A 15,339-nucleotide genomic window follows, 5' to 3' on the forward strand; every position below is an offset into this window, starting at 1 on the left:
GAGGGAGTTGTGTGCTTGCAGGATGGTTTTCCATCCTTTGACTTTGAGTCTGTGTTTGCTCTGGCTGTTGAGGTGAGTTTCTTGTAGGCAGCAGAATGTTGGGTTCTGTCTCTGTATCCATTTTGCCACTCTGTGCATGACACGTTTTAAATTTTCCATCTCTTTCCCCAAAGCCAATACTACCTCTTCTAGAACATTAACTTTAGCTTCCAATTTTTTATCAATCATAACTTGTTCAGAAAGAGCAAAGGTCACGTTCTTATTTAAATCATTAACAAAATGAGCAGTATGAATCTCTTTAACCAAAGCATTGGTAGCCACAGCAAAGGTAGTAATAATAGAGATCAGGGCCACAATTCCCAAAATTAATGTGGCAACAAAACGTCTATGCCTAATTAAGGCATGAATTTCTTTTAACACTTGAATGGCCGAATTATCATACCAGGTCATATTAGGTAAATGTACTGGAAGCATTACAAAGGGTGGTCGTTGAACAATAATTACAACATTATAGTCAGAATCAACCTTAGGAGACAAACAATTAGTCAAGTAACAATCCAAACAGGAAACTTTATAAGAATTCCATCCTTGTGATCTAATCAAAACGGTATCATGGGAACCGAGCAAAAGGGCATATGGATAGGAAACACAACTCCGAATGGGAAAGGAAACATATGAAATCTCACCGGGACGTTTTTGATAAACAGGATAATAGGCAGCCGTGAGTCCAAAAAGATCACGGTGAATCTGCTGCCCAGCAGAACTTCTTGCAATCCAAATAGGTTCCACATATCCAGGAGTAAACCATCTAGTAGGATACTTATCAGAAGGGGAATTTAGGACATATCCGTGATATTTATTAGGATTATTCTTTAATTCCTGGGCAACATGTTGTTTGTCAGTAGTGGATGAGGAATAGTCCCACACAGCAAAGTGAGCCGTGGAAACGGCTGGAGCGTAATGTGGAGTGGCTGCAAATTAAAAACCACAATCCAGCCATACAAGAAATGGGGACAAGTTACTTCCCCAAAACTGATCTTTATCCCGATATTTTTCGGGACAACTGATCAAGGGCATATTAGGATCTGAAAAGTATGTTTCTTGAGGGACAGTAGGTCCCAAGGTGACAAGTCTAGTTTCCCAAATCCAACGTTTATCCTTCTCTGGCGTTTCTCCTTTTTGTCTTCGAGGGGCATCGGTCAGAAATGTACGAAAACTGACCGTAAGACAACCATTAACTGTATAATTCCCAAAGACAAAACAAATTGGTAAGGAATCAGCCTAACCAACAAAATTGGTAGTTTGTGAGGTCTGGTGCCTATCTAATGAATCCTCAAGGCCTCCTAGAAGTTCAGAATGATTGGTAAGTACTTTAAGGGAGGTTTTGTCAAGCCATCCCACAGGGTGTAACAATGGGGGACTGGGCACATAGGCCCAATAAGCAGTTGATGATGAACCCGTAGGGGGAGAAGGCAAGGCCTGTCCAGCTGACAGTAAGGACAGGATTGCCAGGAAGACACAGTGAGCTGTTGGTTTAGGCATCTTCTTCCTCGCTAGGGCTTTGGCACGCTGCATCAGTCTCCGGAATTGCGTCCAAGTCGGCAGGTCCTGTGGCTGAAGCGACAACCTTTCCATCTGCTTGACCAGCGACGCCGTCATTTGCTTCGTCTTCCTTTTTTCCTTGCGCCTGTGGTGCCGGCCTGACAAGGCGGTCCAGGATCCAGATGGGAGACTCGGCATCCTGAGGAAAAACACAAGCATAGCCTCGGCCTGAAGCCAGTAAAGGGTCGGGCCCTTTCCATTGGCCCGTGAGGAGGTCCTTTCAGAGCACGTTTACTCGTGCCATGGGGGGCATCTGCCAGTGCCTTTGAGCAGGAGTCTGTCCATCAGAGTCGGCATTCAGGTGATTGATCACAAAGAGGGCATGGCTCAAAAGATGATGTGGCGAGTGATACTGCTGTGCATCTTGTAGACGTTGCAGTTGTATTTTTAACACTTGCTGAGCTCGCTCAATAATAGCCTGCCCTTGAGGATTGTAAGGAATGCCAGTGGTATGTAAGATACCCCATCGCTGGAGAAAAGAGGCAAAGGACCTAGAAGTATAAGCAGGTCCATTATCTGTCTTGATATGTAATGGCCTTCCCATGATCATAAAACACTGTAAGAGGTGTTGACTCACATCTTTCAAGGCCTCTCCTGTTCTTGCAGAGGCAAATATAAAATGAGAATAGGTATCAATAGTTACATGAACATACTTCATCCTTCCCAAAGAGGGGACATGGGTTACATCCATTTGCCAGAGGCTCAGAGGTCGTAGGCCTCGGGGGTTTACCCCCATTTTTGGCCTCCCTGAAGGAGGGGGACAATGAGCACATTCTTTGACAATTTGCTGTGCTTGCTCTCTTGTGATTTTAAACATGTGTCTTAAAGCATTGGCGTTTTGATGATGTAGCGCGTGGCTCTCCTGAGCCTCTATCACTGACAGTATGTGGCTCCTAGTTAACAAATCAGCCATGTGATTGCCCTGAGAAAGAGCCCCGGGCAGCTTAGTATGGCCTCTAATATGTCCCACATAGACCCGGTTAGTCCGGTTTTGCAAGGTGGCCTGTAAATGTTTAAGTAAAGGGAGAATTGTTGAAGGTCCTGAGAGCAAAGCAGTCTCAATGTGTGGGAATAAATTAGCAACATATTTGCAATCAGTATAAAGATTCAAAGTTTGAGGAAAATGGGCTAAGGCAAGGTTCACTGCTTTAGCCTCTGTTTGCTGAGCAGAGGTCTGCTCTCCGTGTTCTACAATGGGGTCTTGACCTTCAATATACACAGCAGAGGTGCCATTGGAGGAGCCATCTGTAAACACAACTATACCCCCTGCTAGCGGGACAGGAGAACATATTTTTGGAAAAATTAAATCAACTGACTTTATAAATTCTAGTAGAGGATCCTGGGGATAATGATATAGAATTTGTCCTGTATAACCCATTACAGCCAATACCCAATCATCTGATTCCTTATATAACATTTCGACTTGATCTTTATTAAAAGGAGTAACAATTATGTGGGGCTCCTGCCCAAACAGTTCCCTAGATCTGACTCTACCTTTATAGATTATTTGAGACACCATAAAGGGCAAAGAGGCTACTGTCTTTTTCTGATGGTGAGGCAAGTGCAGCCATTCCAGGATACCTTGCTGCCACAGGCAGGCAGTTGGAGAGTAAGGTGTGGCGAACACGAGCAAATACCATAGTTGATTATAATCTAACTGTTTAACCTTAGCCTTTTCCAATGCCTGTTCCACTGACTGAATGCCTTTCAAAGCAGCAGGTGTTAATTCCCTTTTTGATGTTGGGTGACTGTCCCCCTTTAAGATGTCATATAGGGGATCCAAGTCTCCTGTGGTAATATGTAAGTAATTTCTAATCCAGTGAATATTACCCAACAACTTCTGAAAATCATTTAGGGTTTTTAATTTATCGGTTTTTATGGAGGTCTTTTGAGGGACAATAAAGTCATTTTGGAACCACTGTCCCTCATATCCTATGGGCTTGTCACATTGGACTTTATCAGGAGCAATGACTAGCCCTTGAGCTGTTAATTGTTCAATGGTATCATGCAGAAGTTGCCGAGCCATATGCTACTTTGGATGAGCTAACAAAATATCATCCATATAATGGACGATATAGGCCTCTGGGTATTGCTGTCGAATTGGAGAAAGAGCCATATCAACATATTTTTGACATAGGGAAGGGCTATTTTTCATTCCTTGCGGCAAAACCCTCCATTGATAACGTCTGTAAGGCCGCTTGTAATTGGTTGAGGGGATACTAAAAGCAAATCTTTGACAATCCTGGGGTTGTAATTTAATAGTAAAAAAGCAATCCTGCAAATCAATAACAATAATTTTCCAATTTTGAGGAACGGCAACCGGTGATGGCAACCCAAGTTGTAAAGCCCCCATATCCTCCATAGTTACATTAATGACTCTTAAATCCTGCAACAGTCTCCATTTTCCTGATTTCTTCTTTATTACAAATACAGGGGTATTCCAAGGGCTATTAGATTCCTCTATATGTCCTTTATCTAATTGTTCCTGCACTAATATTTCTAAAGCCGGTAATTTTTCATCAGGTAGGGGCCACTAACTCACCCACACAGGCTGATCATTCTTCCAAATAATAGGATCTGCAAAGATGTTAACTGCAGTGGCCCCTATAAAAAACTTTGTTCTTGTTCTGACTTATGTCCTTTAGCAGTCAGGACACAGCCTAGTGCCTTTAGCAGATCTCGTCCCCACAGAGTAAAGGGCAGGGAGGCAATAACATAAGGCTGGATAGTCCCTTCTTTCCCATCTGCCCTCCAGGTTAAAATGGAGGAACTTACTGTGGCTCCCATGACAGCTCCAACTCCCATAAGGGTGGCTCCGGTAGTGTGCATGGGCCACGAAGGAGGCCAGTCCCTACCGGCTATGCAGGTCTTATCAGCGCCGGTATCGAGCACTCCTCTAATCGGCTTCCCATTAATGTAAATGACTTTGAATGGTGCGAAATCCATCTCTTTAACCCAGGCAGCGACGTCGGCTGGAACCTCAGTCGCAACGGCTGCTACGTCTGTAGACCCGAACTGTCCCGAGCCTCTGCTTCCTGTAAGAACAGGTGTCAGCAAGGGAATGTAGGGCAGCACTAACAGCTGCGCAATTCTATGACCTTTATGCAGCTGTACAGTTTCTTTCAAAGGTTTTACCATTACTTTTATGTCTGATTCAGTATCTGAATCAATCACCCCGGGCACAATTTCCGGATGTTTATTAATGTTGGAGCTTCTACCAATGACAAGCCCCATGGTGCCGGGGGGCAGTGTGCCCTTGGTACCTGTTGGAATTACTGTAATGCCATCCCATTTAGATAATATCATATCAACAGGACAGGCCAAGTCTAGACCAGCACTCCCGGGTGTTCCTCTGGGTAGGGAGTGGATTGTAGGAGCATCTGTTTTTAACGGAGCTGCCTTTTCGGCCGCTCCGTTCCTCTCTTTTTGTGTTGGGCTAAGGGGACGCCCCTGATCTAGTTTTTTGACTGTTCCTTATTCTTATTCCCTGTCAGCGGCACTCCGTCCTTGGTAAATTTAGACTTACATTCACTCTTCCAATGTCTGCCTTTCCTACATTTAGGACACAGACCGGGCGGGCGAGAGCCCCGGTCCTTCTTCTCTGTACATTCTCTCTGCATATGCCCCTGTTTTCCACAGTTGTAGCACCGCGGCCCTGCATCCACGCGGCCACTAAGCCCCTTCTTTACATAGGTCCCAAAGGACTGTCCCTTCATGGTGGCGGCATGAGCAATGCCCTGAACAACAGCCGGGGAGGCATCAACACAGGCCTTAATATAATCCTGAATAGTCCCTATCTTCCTAATGGGCAGTAATAAGTCTTTGCACAGAGTGTTGGCATTTTCCCAGGCGAGTTGCTTAATAAGCATCTCTGTCCCTTCCGAAGGAGGGAGCATTCTGCGCACGGCCTCTTCTAAACGGGAGATGAAGTTTTGATAAGTCTCCTCATTGCCCTGGATAATGCCTGATAATGTGGTGCCTTTTACCCCGGGAGGGGGCAATTTTGCCTATGCTGCTACAGCATTCTTGGTGACGATCTCTAAAAATTCCCTGGGTAACTGTATCTGAGCCCTATTGGTTGCGTGGTCCCCTGTTCCCATTAACATATCCATAGTTGGCTTAGCACCCCGTTCATTTGCCATATTGGCTATTGCATCTTTACATTTGTCTTCATATTCAGTCCGCCAGAGCACATAGTCTCCGGGGGATAAAGTTGCTTTCACAACCTGATACCAATCATACGGTGTCATCCGAGAGGCTGCCAGCATGTCTACAACTTGTAAAGTATAAGGAGCAGAAGCTCCTGAGGACTGGACCGCCGCCCGTAACTCCTGCAAAGTTTTTAAAGGAATAGGTTCCCAACGCTGGAGCGATAGCACAGCGGGTAGGGCGTTTGCCTTACAAGCGGCCAACATGGCCGACCCGAGTTCGATTCCTCCGCCCCTCTCAGAGAGCCCGGCAAGCTACCGAGAGTATTCGATATGCCAGACACAGTAACAACAAAGTCTCCAAATGGAGACGTTACTGGGCCCGCTCGAGCAAATCGATGATCAACGGGAGGGCCTTTACCTTACCTTTACCTTAGGTTCCCAACGCAGGTCACCTTCGAGTGCCTCCGTAATAGGAAAGCAAACGAAGTGTCCCCAAGGCGCCGAGCCTCAGCCATGGCGCCGTGGAAGCCCACAAGTGGTGGATACAGTCTGCGGGCTGGGACTGGCCTTTTTGTTCTTCTAGCCCTGACAACGGGGAATGCCTTAAGGGCGGGGGGGGGGGCGATGGTTGCGAAAATCATCTTCCCAATCTCGTTTTGCCATCTCACTAGCTATATCCCAGTCATCCCACTCACTATCGTCATCCTCCGTTCCTACCGGGGGAGCGGTAGGCTCCACCGGGTCCTCCTCTGTTACTTCTGCATAAATCCAGGAAGAGGCAACTTCCTCCTGTAAACCTTCCTAGTCAGAGGTTTGAGCTATCAATTCTTTAATTTGCATCCACAATGGGTAAGCAGGTAAGCACAAGGAGGCAATTTCTCTTCCCCTTCTTCCTTACCATACTTATGCAGAGCTTTACCCACCTTCCGCCATTCAGACAGCGTTAGACTGCCTTCTCCTGGGAACCAAGGACAAAGATGTTTGACCACACACAAAAATTCTGACAGCGCTGAATCAGTAACTTTTAGACCTTTTTCTAATAACATGCGCCGCACGACAGCTGCAAAGAGCTTGTCGTCTTTTGACATTTGTACACCCATGATTACCTGATTACCTGCACTTAACCGGTGAGCCTTTACCGGCGGATCCGCGGAATCCTGGCAGGAGCCGATCCCTGCTTTGGAGAGAGAAAAGAAAGAAAGAGGGGGGATTACCTGTCCTTCTGGTCCCTGTTCGGGCGCCACCTGCCGCAGACCACTCGGTCGAAGACCACCAGGCTGAGGGGAAACCAGGCAAAGGTGCACAGGAAAGCAGGAGATTCGGCGCGTTGGACAGACAGACACCAACACAAGAGAGGCTGAGTGCTGCTGCGGTTTATTGCATCCAGAGTTCTTCTTCTTATACAGTTACAGAAACAACGTGGCAAGGCACACATTACATCAGACCATGGGTCATGTTCCCAAAACATCAAGGGGCACGTACACGTTCCGCTTTAAGATTAGGACAGAACATCCGCTTGTCCCAATAAAATATCTGGGTGAAATATTATGTTCCTTACTATTCCTCTATTGTCTACTTTCACTGACATTTAAGTTTTTACTTCCCTAAAAACGCCTACCCATAACCTAAAAAAATCAGGACTTTACAGAAACTAATATTAACTCTATTTTACTAGCAAACATAATTCCAAGACTAAAGGTTAATCAAAACATCTTAATCCAAGCTATGTGATTAATCATCAGGACTAACTAACAGGCAGGCTCCTATTCCCACAGAATGGTAAGGGAGGACTGCATGCCAGAGGCGCTTTCAGAAACAGAAGAGGGGGCTACCGGAGGCATAGACCCGTGGGCCTCGAACCTCCCATTCCCAGGGACCCAGGCCCTTGCCTGAGCCCCCTTGCAGCATGTTGCTACTCGGGCGACGCCGTAGCCGGCGTGGCAAAGGGGTGCTGCGTCGCAGCTTGTGGTACTCCAAACCTCGTAGTCCTCTCCACTCCTTATGACCCAGGTCTGCTTGAATGGTTGGTGTCGATTGGCATGAGTTTCGGTAGGGTCCTTCATTAATAATATAACGAAGGTCCAGGTGACAAGCGTCGTTGTGGTCATTTTGTTCCTGTGGAAAAAAGAGAGGTTTGTCTCAGGGCTAAGTGCCCTGGAGGTGAGTTTCATTATTTTTCCCAGCTGTGGGGGACAAATGATCGAGGGGCTCATGTATTGGCCTGACCAGGCGTTCTGGTACCCAAATGGGTTTTTCTGCATTAGTTGGATATAACACAGACTGCGCCTCTGACTCTGGCAAGGATTGCTGCTGGTGGTTGCCAGGTTCCTGAGGACAGATCCTTCCATTTCACCATTGCTTTAAGGGGAGCCGGAGGAGCGAAGTGACGTTGGGCTGCACTGCGACCCGAATCATCGAGGAGCAAAAAATTTTAAATGAATAAGGTTGTGGATAGGAGCGCTTGTGGCCCTTGACAGCCTTGGTAGATCTCACCCTCTTTTGTTTTAGAAATACAAGTTTTGAGATGTCGGTGCGCTCGCTCTATGATAGCCTGTCCTCGGGGGTTATAGGGAATGCCTGTTGTATGTGCAATATCCCAGGTTTCACAAAAGGAATGAAAGGCGCGGCTTGTATAGGCCGGTCCATTGTCAGTTTTAATTTGCCTGGGATTTCCCATATATGAAAAAGCGGCGGTAAGGTGATCTATAACATGTTTCGTTTTTTCCCCCGGCATGTAGTGAGGCAAAAATCATGCTCGAGTGTGTGTCTATCGAGACATGGAGATAATGCCGGTTACCCAATGAATTAGTGTGGGTCACATCCATTTGCCAAATATCATTTGCTCTCAGTCCTCTAGGATTGAATCCCAGGGATGGGGAATGTATATAAGGGGCGCAAGCGGGACAGACAGTGGTTATGGAGAGAGCCTCGGCTTTAGAACAACCCTTATGAAAACGGAGAGACTGGGCATTAAGGTGGAATTTTTTATGTAGCTGTATGGCCTTATCATATTCTAGGGATGTCATTATTAAGCGGGTAGCTTTATCTGCTCATTCATTACCTTCTGCAAGGGGTCCCAGGAGGCCAGAGTGTCCTCTAATATGACCCACAAAGAGGGGGTCCTTCCTAGCCCAAATCAACAGTTGCAATGTTTGTAATTGAGATAAAATTTTCGAGCCCTCACCTATCTGGGGTGCTGTTTCTAATTGGGGGAAGATATTGGCAACATACACACTATCAGTGTAAATATTGAGGGGCTCATTAGGGAATGTCTGCAAGGCCAATAATACAGCCGATACTTCTGCAAATTGCGCCGAGATTTCGGCAAGCTGTATGAAGTGAACAACCTGCCCATCAACCACTACGGCTCGACCGCTTTTAGAGCCATCAGTAAAGAGGGTCCATGCACCCGGAAGGGGGGTGGTCTTAATGATTCGAGGGAAGATAATCGGGCAAATCCTGAAGCTTTGCAGGAGTTTATGTTTGGGATATGCCTGTATAATTTGGCCTTTAAAGGAGCAGACAAAAAGGCACCAGGAATCATCATATTGCATCAGATTATTAATCATGTCTTTGGAATAGGGAACGACCAATATGTCCATATCCTTAGCAAAGAGTGCACACCCTATGGTTCTGGCCTTCCAGAGTAATTGAGAAACTAAGGTGGGATAGGGAATCACCGTTCGGGTGGGGGAAGCAGAGAGGTGGACCCAATATAATGGACCAATCTGCCAGAAAACTCCAGTTGGGGCAAACTCTGAAGCAAGCACTATAAATTGTAGTGGTAGATTGTAATCAATATGGTGTATTTGCATTTCTTCTAAGGCATCCTCTGCTTTTCTAAGAGCCAATTGTGCCTCTGGGGTCAATTGACGAGGTGAGGAGGGGTCAGAATCCCCCTTCAATAGTTCGAAAAGAGGTTTGAGCTCTCCCGTGGGCAGGGAGAAGGATGGTCGGAGCCATTAGAGTTCTCCCAAAAACTGTTGCCATTGGTGTAGAGTCTTTAAATGAGAGGTGGCAAACTGTATTTTTTGAGGCGCTATTCCCACCTTGTTTATGGTGTATCCTAAATATCTGTGTGGGTGAGAGAGCTGTACCTTGTCCAGGGAGATTACAAGGCCTGCTGATTCCAGGGCGACCCGGACATGATCATAGAGTTGAAGTAACAGGTCTTTGGTGGGGCAGGCGGCTAAGATGTCATCCATATAATGAATCAAAAGTGCATTGGGGAAACGAGCCCGGACTGGCGCTAAAACCGCTGCAACATATATCTGACACATAGTAGGACTATTAGTCATGCCCTAGGGAAGGACTACCCATTGGTAGCGCTGATAGGGCTCCTGAAAATTGGGGGAAGGTAGAGAGAAGGCAAATCTTTGACAATCTTTAGGAGCTAATGGAATATTGAAAAAACAATCTTTAAGATCTATCACTAACAATTGCCAGGACTTTGGTATAGCGGAGGGATGGGGGAGACCTGGTTGCAGGGCCCCCATTGGATGCAGGGTGGCATTGACTGCTCTGAGATCTTGCAATAATCTCCACCCGCCTGTCCTTTTCCTTATAACAAAGATTGGGGTATTCCAGGGAGATGTGGATGGGGTAATGTGCCCCTTTTCTAATTGCTCGGACACTAGGGCATGTGCGGCCTGTAGTTTTTCTTTAGGGAGGGGCCACTGTTCCACCCATACTCAATTGTCTGTTTTCCAAGTGATAGGGGTGAGAGGAGGCTGCACAAGAGTGGCCCCGATTAAAAAGGCTTATGTTCCGGCCCAGGGGTTGTGGCCCCTTCCAGTTCTTCCACGGGCATCAGAGTTATGGGGTACCCTTGCCCCGGAGCTGGGTAATCACTAGTAATATGGGCTATAGTCTGGAAAGAAACCGGGGGGGTCTGGAGGTGGCCAGGCGGTGTGACTAGAACTGCGCCCATGGCTGAGAATATATCTCGCCCCCAAAGATTGGTGGGGAGGTCTGGGACCAGAGAGGAGCTACTTTTCTTCTGTGTCTAGATCGGGGGCAAGAGGAGTCTGGCTCCCACATTCAGAAATCACAGGGACTTCAGCAGATTCATGTTCTGCTATATCATTGCCAGCATCCCCCTGCAGAGAGCGCCCTGTTACTTCCTCCTGGATTTCCCCGAAGGTTTTTTGGAGGTCACACAGCTGTTCTTGCACCCGGACACGGGTGGTTGACAGCGCCTCTTTAACCAATCTCCAGAGGGAGAATGTAGTGACGGGAACCCTATCCGACCCCCTATCTCTGAGTGCTCTCTGTAGATCTATCTTAACCTGTTCCCAGTCACAGATTTTGAATTCTCCCCCTGTCAGGAACCACGGGCTTACTTCCCCTATTACTGTAATAAACTCGAGTGCGGTCCTAAACTTAATAGCAGTTCCCTGCTGTTTCAGTAACTCAGTCAACTTGGTGGCCAGTCAAGTTTTTGAGTCAGAATTTCCCATGGTACCATGCACTGTTTCCCCCGCTTATATGCGGTATCTCCCCCTGCCTATACGCAGGCTCTCCCCCTACTATGCGCAGGTGAGCCCTGTCCGGTTCTCCCTCGTACCTGATCTTGGTGGGACCTCCACTTGCCACTTCCGGCGCTGCGGGGCCGAGCCAGGGGAGGGCCGTCAGGGTGAAATCAGCACTCGAGTCACACAGGGTTCCGTCATTCAGGGGATGGCATGAATGCGTGCGTGCGTGCGTTTATTCAGAGCACAGGTACAGACTTAAGTATGTTTCCACAACCCACCCAAAAGAAAGGAAAAGGGGATGGGACGTGGGAAAGTACATGGGACAATGAATAGAGCCATGCACCGTTCATCAGCCACCTGGTGACCCTTTCGACCTAATGCTACCAGTCGGAGCGGCCTGCTTTGTCACAGTTTTGACATATCCATAGAGACTGTGTTGCTCCTCATACATCATTTACAAATCATTTACGAGGGTGCATTTTCCCCAAATTGAAACCTCCTGTACTGGGAAGTTGCCCAGCTTTGAGCAGGACAAAGGGGGAATGAAAAATCAAGCATTCTTTTACTTGGTCAGTAGGCAACACTGCCCCTCTCGGAGAGCCCGGCAAGGTTCCCGTGACGTATTGGATATGCCAAACACAGTAACAACAAAGTCTCCAATGGAGACATTACTGGGCCCGTTCGAGCAAATCGTTGAACAACCGGACAGCAGTGACAGTGATTTGTCCCTCACCCTGGACCCGGGGCGCGAAGGGCGGCAGGTCGGGTCGAATTGGGTCTCACCTCTTCCCCTCCCCCAGGCACCCACTCCCTGCGGTATTTTGACACCGCCTTATCCCGGCCCAGCCGCGGGGAGCCCCAGTTCATCAGCGTCGGCTATGTGGACGACACGCAGTTCGTGCGCTTCGACAGCGACTCAGCGAGTCGGAGGGCTGAGCCGCGGGCGCCATGGGTGGCGCTGGAGGGACCCGAGTACTGGGAGCGGGAGACGCGGATCATCAAGGGCACCGCACAGACTTTCCGAGCGAACCTGAACACCGTGCTCCACTACTACAACCAGAGTGAGGCGGGTGAGCGCGGCCGGGCAGGGAAGAGCCAACACAGGGACGGGCCGGGTCGCCCCGAGGCGGGTCCGAGCGTCCCTGAGGCTGAGGGACCCGCCCCGGACCTTGACCAGGAGGCGCCGCGGGGACCGGATCGTTTTCGGTTCGAGTCTAATCTGTGTGGGCGGGTCAGACTCTCACACCATCCAGAGCATGTACGGCTGCGACGTGGGGTCCGACGGGCGCCTCCTGCGCGGGTACCGTCAATCCGCCTACGACGGCGCCGACTACATCGCCCTGAACGAGGACCTGCGCTCCTGGACGGCGGCGGCGGTCACGCAGGCTTGGCGAACCCAGCAAAAGTGGGAGCAGGCGGGTGAGGCTGAGCTCCGGAGGAACTACGTGGAGGGCAGGTGCCTAGAGTCTCTCCGCAGATACCTGGAGCACGGGAAGGACACGCTGCTGCGCGCAGGTACCGGGTCCCTGAGGGTGAGGACCCCTGACCGCCCCTGGGGGGGCGACTCCCCACAAGGAGGAAGATAGTGGGGTTCAGTGTCAGAACAGCGCCCCTTCCTCAATTAGGAGACAGAAGGACCCGCCTGGTTTCCATGTTCTGTGCCAGAGAGACTCGCCCTCCCCTCAGGCCCACCCTGTGTCCTCAGGACTGTGAAGGACCCGAGTGTCCCTGGGGGAGGGGCGACCTCCTCTGAAATAACGAATGTGGGTTCCTGGACCCGGCAGCCATCTTCGAACTCTCTCAGGTCTTAGCTCTGACTCCTGCTTCTCTCAGTCACTCACCCTCCTCCCAGGGCAGGACCAGAGTCAGTGTGTCCTGAGAGACCCTGACCTCCTTCCCAAATTCTGTTCTAGACCTTTCCAAGGAATAGGATTTTATCCACTTTCTCCCGCCAAATTTGTGTCTGGATTTTTACCTCATATTCGAAACCAATTATCCTGTTCAATCCCATTATGGAAGTGACCCAAAGTGTGAATTTTCTCATTTTCCTTCCTCAGAAGCCCCCAGGACACACATAACCCACCATCCCTTCTCTGACCGGGAGGTCACCCTGAGGTGCTGGGTCCTGGGCTTCTACCCTGCCGAGATCACCCTGACCTGGCAGCGTGGTGGGGAGGACCTGACCCAGGACACAGAGCTGGTGGAGACCAGGCCTTCAGGGGATGGAACCTTCCAGAAGTGGGCGGCTGTGGTGGTGCCTTCTGGAGAGGAGCAGAGATACACGTGCCGTGTGCAGCACCAGGGGCTGCCGGAGCCTGTCACCCTGAGATGGGGTAAGGAGGGGGACGGGGCACAGAGCGTGTTCTCAGGGGCATCAGGGTTGGCTGAGGGTCAGGCTAAGACTGGGGTCTGACCTCTCCTTCCTTCCTTTCCAGAGCCCCCTTCTCAGTCCACCATCCTCACTGTGGGCATCATTGTTGGCCTGGCTTTCCTCGGGGCTGTGGTCACTGGAGCTGTAGTGGCAGCTGTGTTCGGTAGGAGGAAGCACTCGGGTAAGATGGGGAAAATGGGTGGTGGAAATCTGTTCAACCTGACAAGTTTTGAGTCTTGTCCCACTTTGGGGATCCCCCCGTATTAGTTCTTCTGCCTCATTAGCAAGAGCACCACCCGCCCCTGTGCTGCTGCTCATACTCCCCGTGTGTGCCGCTCTCAGGTTTGCTCATGAAAAGCACTTTCACCTCCATAAGCGGGGGATGAACATGGGTCCCAGGGTCTCAGATCACATGGAATGTCCGTGCAGAGCACAAACTGCCAGGAGGAGGCTGGTCAGTCCTGGGGTCTAGGCCTAGAGAGCTGCTCTGTGGCCTCAGGACCCAGTGCTCTCCCTGACCTTCCCTGGTTGATTCTTCCCTGCAGGTGAGAATGGAGGACAGTACACTCAGGATGCAAGTAAGTGTGAGCAGGGCTGGGGCCCTGCAATCCTGGGGACAGAGACCGGAGCCCACGGGGAGCTTCTGCACCCCTAGTTCCTCCTCTAGTCCCCACTCCTGTGGCTCTGACCTTGCCCTGTTTGTTCCTCCCCAGACAGCGACAGTTCCCAAGGCTCTGATGAGTCTCTCTCGAATCCTAGAGGTGAGACTCTGGAGGCTGGAATGGGTGGGATTGGGCAGAAGGGACAGGACTGGTCTTGGCGGTTCTTTGAGAGGGATGCTGGGAGCTTGCTCAGGATGTCACCACTTCTGTGACTCACCTGGGTCTCTTCATTCTTTTCTCTTCCAGTGTGAGGCAGCTGACCTGCTGGGTTTCCTCACATCCCAGTGTTGTGACTCAAGAACTGCTGATTTTCTTTCTGCCCTGGGATCTGAGCGTGTCTGTTTTCCTGTCACACACTGTGAAGGGGGAGGCTGGCCAACCCCTGTCCAGTGTGCCCTCCCCACAGTGACCTGCGTTTCCTTCCTGATGTTCTGGGCTGTGCCAGCAGAGACAGGACTCAGCCATCTCTCTCTGCATTAGCTCCTTGTTTTCCTGAATAATGTTTCTCCCTTACTAAAATAAGCATCTGATTTGCATTTTCCTATTTCCCGTTTTGTGGATTGAGGGTGAATAAAGGAAATCCCTGAAATTTGAGAAGGAACAAATGGAAATCCTGAGACCTTTCATGTGTTTTCTGTTTTGATTTGAGTCTGTCCCAGATGTGACAGGAGAGGCTGTGAGTGGATGGGGGGCGGGGGTGGGGGGGAAGACCGGTGCAAGGATGCAAACCTAGAATTTCTGACTCCTAGCCAGGTGACTTGTCTAGTTTTAGGAGTATAAAACATATTGAAAATGTGGGAAAGCAGCTGGAGTGTTGTCTCTTCCTGACACTTTCCGTCATAGACACATAGAGATCAAATGGAGATTCAGGCACTGGAGTGACAGGTCTCACACAGGTAGCTCATTCCTACAGTGCGTGTAAGTTGTTTGGTCACAAAGTTAAGCTACAAATTGGCAATCATCCTGATAATCTTTCCTCAAAACCTCTTTGATAGAAATAAAATTAGAACAACATATGGAACTAGAAAGTCCAGGACACATAGATGACCTTTTCATCCAAACCCATATGGTAGGATAAA

General features: G+C 49.2%; 1 protein-coding gene across 1 annotated transcript in view; it reads left to right on the forward strand.

Moving 5' to 3' along the window:
• Positions 1-14,623, forward strand: part of LOC130035209 (class I histocompatibility antigen, Gogo-B*0102 alpha chain-like) — a 90,347-nt gene extending 75,724 nt beyond the window's left edge. The window contains exon 8 of the mRNA XM_056126775.1: positions 14,507-14,623. Within this exon, the coding sequence (XP_055982750.1) occupies positions 14,507-14,511 (5 nt within the window). The 3' untranslated portion in view covers positions 14,512-14,623. The remainder of the gene's footprint in view (positions 1-14,506) is intronic.
• Positions 14,624-15,339: the final 716 nt, after the last annotated feature.

This window comes from Sorex fumeus, unplaced genomic scaffold (assembly GCF_029834395.1).
Source record: "Sorex fumeus unplaced genomic scaffold, SorFum_2.1 ptg000063l, whole genome shotgun sequence".
NCBI classification, from domain to species: domain Eukaryota; kingdom Metazoa; phylum Chordata; class Mammalia; order Eulipotyphla; family Soricidae; genus Sorex; species Sorex fumeus.